The 15,574-nt window shown below is 41.6% G+C and overlaps 1 protein-coding gene and 1 long non-coding RNA gene across 4 annotated transcripts in view; one reads left to right on the top strand and one right to left on the bottom strand.

Moving 5' to 3' along the window:
• LOC137339123 (cadherin-20-like) overlaps positions 1 to 15,574 on the bottom strand; it is a 54,049-nt gene that overhangs the window by 3,670 nt on the left and 34,805 nt on the right. For all 3 annotated transcript variants that reach the window (XM_068001874.1, XM_068001875.1, XM_068001876.1), the window contains 4 exons: positions 11,801 to 11,937; positions 9,775 to 9,896; positions 5,471 to 5,588; positions 1,060 to 1,311 (listed from right to left, as the gene is read on the bottom strand). In XM_068001874.1, the coding sequence (XP_067857975.1) occupies positions 1,060 to 1,311; positions 5,471 to 5,588; positions 9,775 to 9,896; positions 11,801 to 11,937 (629 nt within the window). The remainder of the gene's footprint in view (positions 1 to 1,059; positions 1,312 to 5,470; positions 5,589 to 9,774; positions 9,897 to 11,800; positions 11,938 to 15,574) is intronic.
• Positions 5,725 to 15,574, top strand: part of LOC137339159 (uncharacterized) — a 48,727-nt gene continuing 38,877 nt past the window's right edge. The window contains exons 1-2 of the long non-coding RNA XR_010966621.1: positions 5,725 to 5,849; positions 6,044 to 6,238. This is a non-coding gene — a long non-coding RNA (uncharacterized lncRNA). The remainder of the gene's footprint in view (positions 5,850 to 6,043; positions 6,239 to 15,574) is intronic.

A 15,574-nucleotide genomic window follows, 5' to 3' on the forward strand; every position in this document is an offset into this window, starting at 1 on the left:
AACACAAGGCAGGATGGAGGTGTGATGGCCATGTTACTTCACCACTGAAAACATCAGTGTTTGTAGCAGCAGTAACTTTGCTGTTACAAAAATGTGGATAAATTAAACCACCCTCTAATAAGTTTTTAAATGTACCAGGGATCTGAAATAACCAATTTTTCTTCTGCTGTTTTGGCACTCATTTCCTACTGCACAGAAAGTCTAAGTGGAACAAGTATTATGTTCTGATAAGTGACTTTGTATCCAAGGTGTGTAGTCAGGGAGCTGGTAAATAAAGGTGCCAATTTAAAAATGTCTTAGAAGGCGTAGTCCCACCCTTAGGTAACAGTTTCAAATGTATAATCTTCATGTGGAATTTTATCTGTGATAGCGCCTCTCCAAAACTATGCTGTTGCATTATCTGTGCCTGACGCACAGGTCTGTCGTGATCATTGATTTCTTTAGACTGTATGTTGCTTTGTATACTGAAAGTTCTGGAGTTCTAAACTGATTTTGATGCAGTAGAAGTGGAAATCCATGATAAATCTGCAGCCCATTATCTCATTCTATATAATGTGGTAATGCTATGATCTGGTGCTCCCAGGTCATATATTAATTTTGATGAATGGAAAATCATGGGGAATAATCAGTTTTCCCAATATGCACTCCCGGGGGGTGAAGCTCCCTGCCAGGAGCACAACCTCTTAAATTTGGCCTTTACTGTTCATCATACATCTTTGCAGAATTAGTGAACATCATTCAACTCTCGTATGCCCTGGCAAACAAAAATTATCTGCTGAGAAATTTATTAAGAATCAAAAGATAAGTTAACATGTCCAGAATAAAGAATAGGCTGAATTTTAGGCTGTTTGGGTTTTGAACGGTCCTTGTGTTGCAAGGTACAAAGGAAAACCCTGATAATCTCTGTGAATTTGGCTCTCGGCCCAATGTTATGGATTTAAATACAATAAAGGGATAAGTGGCACTGAATATTGATCAGTGGTATCTGGGAGTCAGCTGTTCAAATGTATTTATAGGTTTGGGCCAATGAGAGAACTAAGTATAAAGCCATTAGCTTACCCAGCAGTATGAAGATGCAGCCGAGAATTGCGATAAGTGCACCTCTGCTCAGGCTGACTGGAAGACTGTAGGCCTCGACATTACAGGACCTAACATTCCCATCAGTGTCACAGCCACATACTCTGATTGTCAGAGTGCTGGTACTGCTTTGCATAGGAAGCCCACCATCTGTGATGAGAATGGCCAGGTAATAGGTGCCCTGCTCTTGATGTTTGAACCCACCTCTTCTGGTCAGGATCCAGGCAGTATTATCTAAAAGAAAAACACAGGGCAGAATTTCTAACAGATTTTATATATATAAGTATAATGCACAGTTTGCAATTGTTCGGTTTATTTTTGAAATGCATTCCAGTTTTTTTTTTGTGTAATTTTTGTGCTCATCAATATGAACATTGTTAGCTCTTTCCCCGGTTTCAGCATCGAGTACTCCCAGGTCAGGTATAGCAGAGAGGTAAGAATGGAATTAAACTCTCAATGTGGCTCAGCCCCAATTTCAAAAGAATAAACCCTGCTGCAGCAGTGTGACATTTTCTATTTCCAACATCAGCCGTCCTTGTTGTCTCTCGATGAAATTACCAATTTAGTGTCAAATTAGAGGCAGTTTTATGCTGTGGACCCACACATCCTAGTGACTGGGTGAGTCTGTCCAAATTGTTTTCATTGTTTGTAGCCAACAATGAGTGGAAATTCAGCCCATCACACTGGGCTGGATTCAAACCTAGGTACCAGAGAGGAGGCTCCCATTCTAATTTTTTGCCTATAGTACACTCATTATTTCACATAATACGTTAAATATGCTAATCTCCCACTCTCGCATTTGCAAAATTAGCACACAAAAAAGAATGCTTGCTAAATAATGACTGCTTGTTGCTTTTTAAAGAGCATTCAAGACATACTCATTCAAGTTTGCTCAGGGTGGGTGTAAGAAAAGCACCAAACAAGCTTTCTTCAATATTGTAAACCTAAGCTGCATTAATATAAATCTTATGTTAAAGTAAAATACATGTTAAGTCAGCTGTGAACAAAAGGCTTGCTGTCTGTATCAAAACAAGTTTCTCACAACCTTGAGAGAAAGCCTTTTGGTTAATTAACACCTGGGCCATCTTAACGGCGGTATCATTGAAGGAATGCAAAAGGGAGTTAGGATAGGACTGTGAGAATTAATGTTGGGAGTATGGGAGTGGGACTGAGAATCCCTTTTTAGACAGAGGAGATGATTGATGGGAAGCTCAGACATACAGAGTTGTTTGTCTTTAAAACATATATAAGTGAGATGCTTTTCAATAACTAGCCAGAACATTCCCGGGGGCACGGCTGGACTGCCCATTGATTAGAACTCAGGGAGTGCACACTCCGAGGTCCTTGTTTCGTGAAAAATCAGCCAGGTTGAATCAATCTAACCAGCATACTTAATTGTACTATTGTATTTTAAACATCTTTGCTACTTGTTATAACTTCTTTATAAAGCTATTATACTTTGGCACCAACAGCCTCATGGCCTTTATCCAAGGACAAGAACAGTATAAGTAAAAGGCATAATGGTATATATATTTTTACTTACAGTGGGATACATACAAAAATTGCAGGTATTATTCACAATGATGCCTGTGAGTCAGTTTTACAAATAAATGGCAAAAGGTAAAAGTTTAAACAGAGCACTGACAGAAGCAATGGCAGATTGAAGAGTGATGTTACAGCATCTCTTATTAACCCAACTTAATCTAGATGGCCTGATCTACACCCCACCCACTGGAAGAACCATCCTGACTAGTTCGGGGCTGCCTCCAGGAGTCGGGTTGGGTCAGGACAGCCACTGGGGTTGGGTCAGAGGATCATGGATTGTAATCAAGCATTCTAATAGGACCACCACCAGGCAGCTAAAATCAGCCAACTCAGCACAATATGAGGGACCCACATCTGAAATCTTTCAGGTCTGTATTGCTCAGTACACAATATGTGATGCATTTATCCACTTCTCCATCAGGGAGTCCCTAATCATTAGTCATCTCATGGAATAAGGTGGGTATGTAACTTTGTGGTGGACCCTGCAAAGGGTATAGCATAAGCGATAGCTTTACACAGTGGCTGGTATTTTCTGCTTTTGCAGAATTCCAGTCCATCATAGTCGTGGCAGAAGCTGTGGGGGCACCCTTGACCCCAGCCGATTTTCTGAGATCGGGCTATCTTGCATCATTTTGGTGGGCTCCCTGGCCCCCCTCCGAGACCCCACCTGGGAGCAGCCAGAGGGCGGCCGAGGCCTTGGGGCTACGCTCAAACTAAAAACAATACGTTTTTGTTTTAAAAAACACCTAAGCCTATGAAGTTGATTGCCCTAAGGTGAACCGCATAGGCTTTCTGGCCCTTTAATTTTCAAACGTCCCTATCCGCATAGCAACGCTGGATGGCAGGAACGCACTGGCATTGCTTGTGCCTAGCATTGCTAAAGTGCAAATAACGGGAAATACGTTTTGTGATGTGTTCCCATCTTTAGCCTCTAATTATAATATGTTTGCTCATATTTGAGAAAAGTGTTAAGGGTGGAGCTTGCACAGTGGCTCCTGGAGAATGTTCTGGTGCTTTCTGCTAGAGTTACACTGGAGACCTGGTGTAATTGCATTGAAAAATCTCCCCTCACATTCATTCATTTGTATTGGAGGAAAAAAAACATAAGTACATGAAACCCTGAAGAGGAAATCCAAACGTTGAAGGCACAAAACTGGTGGTCCATTTCTTATGACCCTGTTCCTGACTCCCCCTTTAACAGTTCATGCTAAAACACTCCCTACAGCTAAAACCGGCACTCTTTTTACACCCCTTCCTAAAGCAATGCTTTCAGCTACTGGCTCCTTTCTTCATTACCACCTATTTCCTCCTCCCTTTCATTGTCTTGCCATCCACTTCTCCCCCTTTCACTAAAATCCATTAAATTCCTAAATTCCTTCCTCCCACTGCTACTGGAGTCTGTTGGCTGATCCACCACAACAGGCCCCTCTGTCCTCTCAGTGCCACTGAGCTAATGGCAGGAATTGCAGTCTGTGGATGGGAACTTCTGTTTTGTGAGAGTTCTTGTCTACAGTATACAGAGGCTGCAATCTCTGCCATTAAATTGGGAGTGCCTCTAAGAGTACAGGAGAACCTCTTTTGGTGCATTAGCCACTGGACCTGGGGAGGGGCAAGATGGTGGGGGGAAGGGGCGGTGGGGAGAGGGTTTTTGCTAACTTTTGTGAGCCAACACTGACCAGGCTCCCAAACTTGTCATTGAGAAAACACTTGTTTTGTATGAAACTGGTGCAGAGCCTTCTAAAACATTTATCTGACACCTGTCCAAGCTCATTGGCATAAATAAAACTAGTACAGGATCTTATAGAGCATTGTTATCTAAATTAGAGGATCACGGGTAAGAAGAACTGTCATTTAGACTTGTTTAAATTGGTTTAAGCTTTGGGTCAAGACCTAACTTCAGAGAAGTTACATTTCTGACGCTGAACACATTCCCTTCACTGTTTTCCCTAGTAACAGTGAAATTTCTTTCTCTGACTACAGGGTGATTATCATTGAATCAGTAATACAAATGTTTGTGCTTTTTACTGGGTAGATTATTGAAATGATCTAATCCAGTAGACCAAGAATGTGAACATTAATGCAAAGTAAAAACATACAAGCCTAAAGCAAACATACTACACAGAACATTTTCATGCTGCATTTCTAAGAACTCATATTAAAGCTGTTTATTCATTGTTATATGAATATCCCAGTGTTTTTCATTTCATAATTGAAACACCCATGACTTGTTTAAAGTACAAGATGCTCGGTCACTTATGGCAACATTAAAGATGGTGTAATATTGATTCTAAGTGTGTTGTGAAATTCTGTGGTCAGCAAACAATACAGATTGTGAAACCCAACAAGCATCATAATGAGAGTGATTTAACACCACTGTGTAAAACGAAGAATGTGTGCCTGGTACTGAGATAAAGAATGCGTGCCTGGCACTGCTTTGGTATTATATAAAATACCAACGTTTTCCTTTGGGGTAATTCTAATGCTCCCAACGTTCACTTTGTTTAAAGCAAGCTACTCTTTTGAAGCTGCTAATGTTTTGCCACAGTTCCAGAACAATGGGCTGCTTTGAATCTCCATCTCTGAAAATTCAGATTATCGTGAGGAAAATGTCATATAAAAATATTACAGCACCATAATTCCCCACAGAATAAAAATACTCCTCCTCACCTCCCCAAACAACAAATATCGACATAAACCAGAAAGCTAAATCAAATACAGAGATCAATCTCAAAAGGAACTTTACAAAAAATGTTATTGTGCTCTCTTGAGTACATCTCTCACTGAATCGTTAACCCTAAGGAAAGCTGCGATGTGGTATGAATGAGCTATGCAGGTAATCTCGATTTACCTTGATTATCACGCACAGTGAAGTTTGGATTATTGGCTGCCTCAGGAGCCAGGCTGTAGTAGAAGTGATGACCTCCCTGAGGGTTATCTTGGTCCACCGCACTGACAATCTGAATCAGCTGTTGAAAAGAAGCAAATTGAAACTACTCACAAAAGCCATTCTTGTGCCAACGTGCAGCCACAATACCTCATTCTGTGTAATTTTTTATTCCCAATGGAATGATGCATATTCACTCCAAACAATTACACATCTCAGGCATGACTGGTTTGTCTGCCTCTGAACCTGTACATGCAACACAGTTATCTGTTATTGTAACTAACAGAGGTTGGTTTAGTGTGATATCGCTGTAAATCAGAATTTTATACCATTCTTCCTGAAGGTAAAACTATATCATCCAACCTTGTCACATATCTAGCTGTAGGCTGGTCCCACTGCAGTTGGACATGTGACATTCCACTGTATCGTGCAGAAATGGCAGTCTCTACTTAAAAATTAGCATTGATGTCACACAGCTCATTTTGTTCCAAGTAATGGAGTGTGATTAACTTACTACACTCTGTGTTTCTTTTACAGAGAGCGTATTCTGCACAAATATGATGACAATGCCATCTAGCATCAAGCTATGGACTGCAAAAGGAATTACACCAAGCTGAACTTTAAAAAAAATGTGGGTGAAGTGGAAGTGAATTTCTGAGAGGAATATCTGTGCTTTTTCAACTTTTGTTAACAGCTTCAGTCTTAAGTACTCCCAGATCAGATACAACGCAGGTATGATGTTTCTGTCCTAACAAAGTTTATTAATTCCAAGCATATAAAGCTCTATTTCCCAAACTTTACAACCTCTCGGAGTGCTGAATTAAGGGTTGCGCTGTTTTGTCAACACAATACAGGTTGGCATGGGCCAAACCCATTCCACGTTGGACTATTTCCAGTGGCAGAATGGGGAAGCTCTGTGATGTTCAAACCCATTACCAAATATGTGTAAGGAGTACAGGTTTTGAAGGGTGTGAGTGTCCTGTTGCGTTACTTCATTATTTAGTCCTCATTGACCTCTGCAGTTATTCCTTGTTTTTTTCCCAAATTTTGGCTCTGAATTACTACTGCTTGCCATTTACGAAGAAAGAAGAGAGGAGGGCAGAACATTTCAAATTCAGAAGTAGTAACAATCATTTTTTCCTTCTCTCCTGACTACAGTTCTGCTGGCACTTCTGTTGAGTATCTTGCCCAAACGACTATTCTGCATACATCTTGCTGTACTTAATTGCTTTTATTGGTAGTTTTCTCCCTTGTTCCCCTGAATGCATTCACTCTTGTTGGGATATTACTCCACAAGGACGAGTTGCTTTCCACTGCCTTGCCTAAATAGCGACCATTCGTCATGTGAGTGTACATAAAGATTGTTGATTGACAAAAAAACACAGAGGAAATCAGAACTGAGCTTGATATTATCCAGATCCAATGTCCACACATGCATTTTCAAGCAGGGGATCACTGCATGGCGATCAGCTCCTGATTAATGTTCTTCCTTTTATGGCCCAGGGGCATTAAAGCCAATTGTAACATTCATCTGCTGCGCTGGTTATGATCAACTAACTTAGAACAGGCCTGGAACTGAACTTGCAATCTTCTGATATGTATCGCTTTGTACCACACCACACCATGTGATGTATTTACCTCTGAATTATCTTTTATGTTTTAGAATGCCAAGCGCATGGCTAAAAATTCCTCCAAAAGTCAGCAGTTTTTTAAACATTAAATGTTTGTCTAAAAGGATTAAATTTCTCTATTAATCAAAAATGGCAAAATACCTGTTTTCTTCATGATTAATGACCTAATAAATTGCATGTTTGAAAGCTGTGCATTCCTGCAATTTCGTTAGCGGAATAAAGCAAGCATTGTATTTCTTGTTGAAAGAGAAATTTCAAACCCCTCAGGCATCTCTTTAAAGGTAGAGCAACATTTAATAGCTTTCAACAAAGGTGGATGATGCTGAGAGACCAAATCTGATCTTACCAAAAAAACAAGTTGAACATGGATTATCTTTATGTCAGTGTTGGACAAACACTTTTTTGTTCAGAAGAGCCAGAACAGCTGTGCATTAGTTTTGTGATAACATCACATGCACTATGATGCAATAATATGTTTCACTGGGCCAGATTTTGCTATAGCAGGGCATCTAACGGCATCTGCCGTTAGTTAGACTTGGCCCTGCACCCTTCCGCTCAAAACATTTTGCCCACTACATTGCTGAAAGTGCGAACTGATAATGGTGTAGTGAGGGATACAGGGCATCTGGAACCTGAGTGAACAGGGCAAGCAACTGTGTATCTCCTTAAACAATCAGATTGAAGGATTGAGAAATAAACAGCGGAAGGACTGAAAAGGAAGTGTGAGTAGAGTGGGTGAATAAAATGTCAAATCAGGCACAGGAAAAGAAATAAAGAGAGGGAAAGAAGGATTGGATTAAGAGAGGGAAAGAAGGATTGGATTAAGAGAGGGAAAGAAGGATTGGATTAAGAGAGAGTGAAAAAAGAGATAGAAAGGAAAAGTAAATTTAAAAAAAAATGTTAAATTTGACATTTTTAAAATCTCCAACAACAATGAATTCCTGAAGGAATGAGACTCCACACTTGTAATAGTTAATTTTCAGTGCCAGAGAGGTTGGCTGGCAGTAATTAACACTTATCTTGTCATTAAAAGAGTACTTATGCTTGTAATGATAAGACTTAACTTTCTGTGGCGAGTTTAGTTCGTATTTACCATGCAAATGCAGCAACTTCATGCTATTCAATGCATGTCAACAGTGAAACAGTCAGTGAAATGCCATTTTCGCGAAGCTAACAGCACAACTTAGTCAGCAATTTTTGAATACTGACATTTAGTGAGCATCTGCTCCTCGCCTGAAGTTGCTTTTCCATTTATGCATAAATAATGGTGAACGCCATTAGCCTCACCTTTATTTTGACAGCAAAATCTGGCCCGATGTGATTTACGTAATTGTTCTTTTAAACAGATGAGAAAAAACGTTTGCCATTTTTAATCAATATATGGTGTCCATTTAACTTTAGATAAAAAATTAGATCGTGGGACGATTTTCAGAAGAAAAACTCAAGAATATGCATTGTAGGACCTCATCCAGGAGTATGAGGTAATCCAGGTAATGCATTTGGGGAGGGCAAACAAGTACACAATAAATGGGAGGATACTGAGAGGCGTAGAGGAACAAAGGGACCTTGGAATGCATGCCCACAGATCCCTGAAGGTAGCAAGGCAGGTAGATAAGGTGGTTAAAAAGGCATTCGGGATACGTTCCTTTGTTAGCTGAGGCAAAGAATATAAGAGCAGGGAGGTTATGCTGGAACTGTACAAAACATTGGTTAGGCCACAGCTTGAGTACTGAGTACAGTCTGGTCACCACATTACAGGAAAGATGTGATTGCACTAGAGAGGGTACAGAGGGGATTTACGAGGATGTTGCCAGGGCTGGAGAATGTTAGCTACGAAAAAAGATTGAAAAGGCTGGGGTTGCTTTCTTCGGAACAAAGGAGGCTGAGGGGAGATTTAATTGAGGTATATAAAATTATGACAGGACTAGATAGAATGGATAGGGAGGACCTATTTCCCTTAGCAGTGAGGTGAGTGACCTGGGAGCATAGATTTAAAGTAATTGGTAGAAGGATTAGAGGGGAGCTGAGGAGAAATTTTTTCACCCAGAGGGTGGTGGGGGTCTGGAACTCACGGCCTGAAAGGGTGGTAGAGACAGAAACCCTCAACTCATTTAAAAAGTACTTGGATATGCATTTGAAGTGCCGTAACCTACAAGGCTATGGACCAAGTGCTGGAAAGTGGGATTAAGCTGGATAGCACTTTCTCGGCTGGCATGGACACGATGGGCCGATTGGTCTCCTTCTGAGCCATAACTTTCTATGATTCTATGAGATATGAAGGATTTTCTGACTGCATTCCCAACAGGCAAAGGGTGCGCACATTGGGAAATCGCGAGCATACAAACAAAAATTCTCTGTTCATTGACAAAGTGCCTGTCTGTACGCAGTTTCTGGATATGCACTCCTGGGACAAAAGGCTTTTTGCACCAGGAATGAAAAGTCAGAAAGTTTATCCTACATATAAAAAAAACTGCAGGCTATTTTTCATAGTCATATTCTCTGCATTAATCAAAATATTAGGTTATCTTGTGAATATCTTGCAGAAGTACTGTAGTCAGGTTAATACACCTGCTTGAAGTTAAAGAATTCTAATTGCACTAAGGTTGGTAAAATGATACAAACAGTTTCTTCTCTTACCTGACCAGGTTTAGCATTTTCACAGATGTAGGCTTCGTGGTCCTTCACAAACTCTGGTGGATTGTCATTTATGTCGAGGACTTTAATAATGACTGAAATGCTCCCAATTTGTGTGGGGTTCTCTGAAATGAAATGAACTTTTACTAATGGGCCATCTACGCTGCTAACTTGGTCAATGTCTGTCATCTATCATTATACAAAATACTGTGGTGCATAGCAGTTCAATCCAAAACTTGTGTTATTCAATGCCACATTTTTTATTTTACACTGCAGTCTCATTTCAGGGTTAAATCAGTTCAAACTTTGCCAAAAGTAGTTTTATTCTGGTGTGTAAAAAAAAACTTGCATTTCTATAGCGCCTTTCACAACCTCAGGACATCCCAAAACACTTCACAGCCAATGAAGTACTTTAGAAGTGTAGTTATAACGTAGGGAAACACGGCAGCCAATTTTTGTACAGCAAGTTCCCACAAACAGCAATGAGATAATGACTAGATAATCTGTTGTTTTAGTGATGTTGGTTGAGGGATAAATATTAGTTGGGAGAACTCCCCCGGCTCTTCTTTGAAATAGTGCCATGGGATCATTTACATTCACCTGCAAAGGCAGACGGGACCTCGATCTAATGACTTATCAGTAAGACGGCACCTCAGACATTGCAGCACTCCCTCAGTACTGCACTGAAGTGTCGGCCTTGATTATGGGCTCAAGTCTCTGGAGTGGCACTTCAAACCATGATCTCCTGACTCAAAGACAAGAGCGCTACCAACTGAGCCAAGGTTGCAACCTTGTAATTGGTGCACAGCAAATAGATTAACTTGTCCCAAGAGTCAAAACAACTTTTACATCTGCATGCTAGTGTGTTACCAATTTGGCCCTGATGCGATACACAAATAAGCTCCCCCCTCCCCCAGCACGCAGCGGAAATCCACATGCACTTTGCCCGTGATTTCCTGCTCACTGCCTCGCCCGCCATCAGCGTATATCAGAAAATTATAGGTATGCTACCCGCAATTTCCTGAGATGTGCTGGTGACAGGTGGGCTTCATTGCCCTCCCAATACATACTCAGAAAATTAGGCCATAAAACCACTGCACACTATTCATCTTGATCATTTGATAGCTGAACAGAAGTGTTTTATACATCATGCAGCAGGAAGGGAGAGAATTTCTGACTCTTATGGGTTTTCAACATAGGTAAATACATAAGGGCAGGGTTTACAAATTAATGCTCCCAACACAGAGCTTTGCATTTCATAATGTATGGAAAGTCTTTTGGGGTGAGGGGCTGACCTCCACGCCCAAATTCCCGATATGTATTCCCGTCATGTGATGCTGTATGCCAGAAACACTATTTTGTAATAGTGGGACTTCAAACCACAATCTTCTGACTCAGAGGCAACAGTGATAGCAACTGAGCCAAGGTTGCAACTTTGTATTTGGTGTACAGTAAATAGATTAACTTGTCCCAAGAATTAAAACAGCTTTTACATCTGCAGGTTGGTGTTACAAATTTGGCCCTGATGCTATACAAAAATAAGCTCCCCCCAACCCCCCAGAAGCTTGAGCCCATTGTTTCTAGAACATAGCAGAATTTTCCATATAGGAAATTAATATTTTTTAAATGTTATATAATATTCCCATTCAAAGGCTTCTTTTCCTTTCCTCTGAAGGGGCACGTGACCCTGAAAGTATATTAGCTTTTACTTCCAGTACAGCAAGAGTGAATCCTCTTCGCCAGCTATTAATCAAAAAGTACTCCACTCATTACAAAACTTTATTAATGCAAGAAAAATGGTTTCATACGAGATAGAAACTAAACTATTGACAACTTGAAAGGCTCCTTGAAAATTGAGCTGATTTTCCCCTCCCTCCAGACAGAACACATTTTCCGCACCGTCTCCCTCTGTTGATTCTTCTGGCATTTGGCTGCAATATCTAATCAAACTGAATTAAAGCAAACAAAACTTAAACACAAAAAGGCATATTGTTTTTAATCAAATATTGAACAGTCTCCAGACACTTACTCATTTCCATTGCTAAGATTGTGATATTGTGCCAAGAGAGTTGTTCTCGGTCCAATGATTTTGCAGTCATTAAAGCCCCTGATGCTATGTCAATGTAAAAGAATCTTGTAGGATCGGTGGTCCGGTCAATTGAATATCTTGCAAAAAGGGAAAAAAAGGGAGGAAAATACACTTTTAATAATTCTCATAATTTTCCTGCATCTGCAGAAAGCAATCAGAAGTAATTTAGGATCAACCCAAGTTTCACAGGTAATTACTTTTCTTTTTAAACTTCACTGGCCAAGTATTATTACATGAGATTTTAAATGTAGTGAGCTCTTCATCCTTGAATGTCACATAAGGCCATGGAAAGAACAGAACTCGTGTCCATGCAAGTCTCGTTTCTGCGCTCACTAGACTCAATAAAATGGGAAATGCACGACCTGATTATAATACAATTAGGTGATATTCAACTCCTGGTAACCTGAGGAAAGGCACAATCGCAGGGCATTTCTAAATTACCAACATGAGAATTGCATAGAGTATAATGTACTTAGAGCATTAAATGTTGACTTGGTTTATGAACCATTAAAGAAAGAAATGAACAGCTTCTACAGAGAGTGGAGAGAATGATAAAGGCTTGGCTACAGGGCAGGATGAAGATTTATCTTCTCTCCTAAGCTAAAGAACACCATCATTCTGATGGTTGGTGGTACAAATAAGTTATTAGCCTCTTCACATAGGTGAAAGAATACCTGGAATCACTTAACATTTATGGGGGTCAGCCAAGTATCTGAGACAACTGGAAACCTGTCATCATGCTTAAGGAAAACTGTTGAGAAATATTCCAATGTAGAGTTAGTGGGGTTGATTTTAACCCTCAGCAGTTTTTGAGTGGGTGGGCTGGGGGCGGGGTGCTGGTGCTGGGGTTGGGGGTGGTGAGTGCAAAACACATTCGCCGGTCTAAGTTTAAGGTCTGGGACATTGTAACTCCTGGGTCTCATCTACATGCTACCTTCATCTGCACGCCCGAAATGGGTGGAAAGCAGCTAGCCGGTGGGTGGGACAGGAGGTTCGGGCTGGCACTAAAGGAAGGTTTGTCGCCAAGCAGGTAAGTGTTGGGTGGGTCTCGCGGGAAGGAAGGTGGGTGGAGGGAGGGGATTCCGGGACAGGGAAGGCCTCAATTTTGTTTGCGAGGCCCAGAAGAGCACTCCTGCTCCTCCTGGCCCCACAAAGGAAAGTTTTCTACTTACCTTGTAGGCATCTTCTGTCTACAGACCTGCTATAGACCGGAGAGAAAGATACAGTGGCTGCTCCGCTCAAGCCCAGGTGAAAATGCAATTGGGGCCCTATTGACGTAATAAGACCCTGCTTTGCATAAATTCATGAGGTCCTTGCCTGCTTTAGGCACGCACCTCATCCACCTGCAGATTAGCATCGGCAATGTAGGGACCGAGTCGAGTTATGAACGGGTAAGTACCCCCCATCATTTTTAATTGTCCATCCACCCAGCTTCTGCTGGGCAGGTAGGGTTAAAATTAACCCCAGTGTTTCCCTGATATAGAGTGCATACCCTCTCCCGTAAGGACACTTACCTACATTCAGAGAACTTAGGCACAGGTTGGCAAGAATGCAGGCTTGGGACTCCCAAGTGTGAGTAAGGATATTGATGGAGTTTAATTGGCTAAAACCACACAGCTTATATCAGCACAGAGTCAAAAGGAGCCTGAATTAAGAAACAAATTGGGAAACAGACATGGGATCTTACAGGCTCAAAACATCTTGGAGTTTAAAATCAGTTTATTGTTTCATTTTCCCCCAACAAAAGCTAACCAGTATCTGATAACATGCACCACTTATACTGACGGTCAGGTGGTTAATGACTAATGGTTGGTGGTGCCAATTTACAGACCTCACACAAGGTATAGTAGAATAAATTTTTCAAAGCCCTTTGTATGGAGCCAACGTATTGCCTGTGATTTTCCATCCACTGATTTAATATGGAGCCTTGCAAAATTTGCCCTAGTATGCCAAAGTCTGAAGGACCAATGGAAGGAATGTGGTAAGATGCACCGTTGCAGTCCCTAACATTTGCTGCAAGAAGATACTATAAAATTTACACATTCTTAATAGTTTCATCAAATAGAATCATGGGGGCCGACTTTCCTGGCTCTCTGCTGCCTGGGTGCTGCACGGTGTGCCTGAAGGACCCTGAAGCCCTTCAGAATGAGTGGGGGTGGGTGGAGGGCCGTGGCACAAGGGCAGCCTCGGGCTTCTTGGGGCACCCCTATGTTTTGGTGCCCCGGGCCGCAAACACTGGAAATTGAGGCAGGAAGACTGGGAATGAACTCCCAATCTTGCCATCAATGGAACATTGGACCTGCCTCTATTGCAGCTTCAAGCTCTATTTCAACCCTCTGGGATGTGCCCAGAAATGCCATGGCAACGCCAAGGGGGCAGAGACCTAGTGTAACGGATCTGTGCCTACTCTTTCCTAACATTTGTGCACATGGAACAGGCATTCCCCAACGGCAATTATCATGAAAAATTCATTGGGTCCATGGAACGTTACTAGACAGAAACAGACCATTTGGCCCATCAAATCTGCACCAATTTTTTTCTCCGCGGGTTCCAGCAAGTCTAATCCTATGCTCCTGATCACTCCTGATACCCTTTAATATTCCTCTTTTTCAAACAACTATTGAATTATCATTTTAAATAATTTGTGGATGTGCTTCAACAGTGTTTTTTTGGCAGAGTTTTCAAAATTCTAAGCACTGTCTGTGTAAGAACAATTTTTTGAACCTCCCCTATGATTCTAACGTATTGCTAATGGTAGAACTCAAATCACTCAGCAAGACTGCACTTACTTTGTACAAATCAACACAAAAACAACATTAGAAAGTATGGAATGAGAAAAGGTCATTCAGCCCATTATATTATGGATGTGATAACCTGCAATTATTTCATGGTTTGGTTTGCCCTAACTGGCTGAGTATGTCTGATTATGCATCCAGTGGTGGGAAAATAAAATCATTTTAGTTCTAGAGTAGTCATGAATTCTTAATAAATTGCACACCAGAGAAAAGGACAAGATTTCTACAGCTTAGTACTGTGACCTAGAAATTTGGTTGCAGCATACCTGTTTTTCGGGTGCTAAACGGCCTCCTAACCCTCCAATATGGCGGGGAGGAAATGCATGCTCATTATGAGCCAGAAGTGTGTCACCTGCCATATTGGTGAAAGTGAAAAAAATCGGCGTGCAGTGCCCACGCCCGAAACAGGCATTAGGCCGTTTGCATATGCAGATAAGGGACCTATTGCGTGTTTCAGACTTCTACTGCAAGATTGGTTTTCCCTGAGGCACTCAGGAAAACCAAGCCTGCATCTGGCCTAACAAGCAGTCCTTAAAGGGCCTCTGATTGCAGCCGCTCTGTTCCCCCCACCCCCGATCACCACCGCTCCTTCTTCACCTGGTCGTGCCCCTACCTGGTTGCCCCCTTCCTCACTTACCTGACGGCTGCTGTGATGCCAGCAGTGGCCTGATCTTCAATCGCGCTTCGCCGACGACCTGCCTGCTACTTTTTACAGCTCGCCCGCTTGATGGAAATGAGGCCCATGGCCCAATATCGGGGACGCCTTGGGCCTCACCATTCAGGTGCAGGGTCCCTGCACCTTCCGTGTGCCCAAAGATGGGTGTGCCTGAATTCCTAGGCCTGTGTCTTTTGGAATGGGAAACCAGAATGGTAGTACAAACCAAAAGGATTTCTGAATGGGACGAATCAAGGCAGCACT

The sequence above is a fragment of the Heptranchias perlo genome, chromosome 2 (assembly GCF_035084215.1).
Source record: "Heptranchias perlo isolate sHepPer1 chromosome 2, sHepPer1.hap1, whole genome shotgun sequence".
Taxonomy (NCBI): Eukaryota; Metazoa; Chordata; class Chondrichthyes; order Hexanchiformes; family Hexanchidae; genus Heptranchias; species Heptranchias perlo.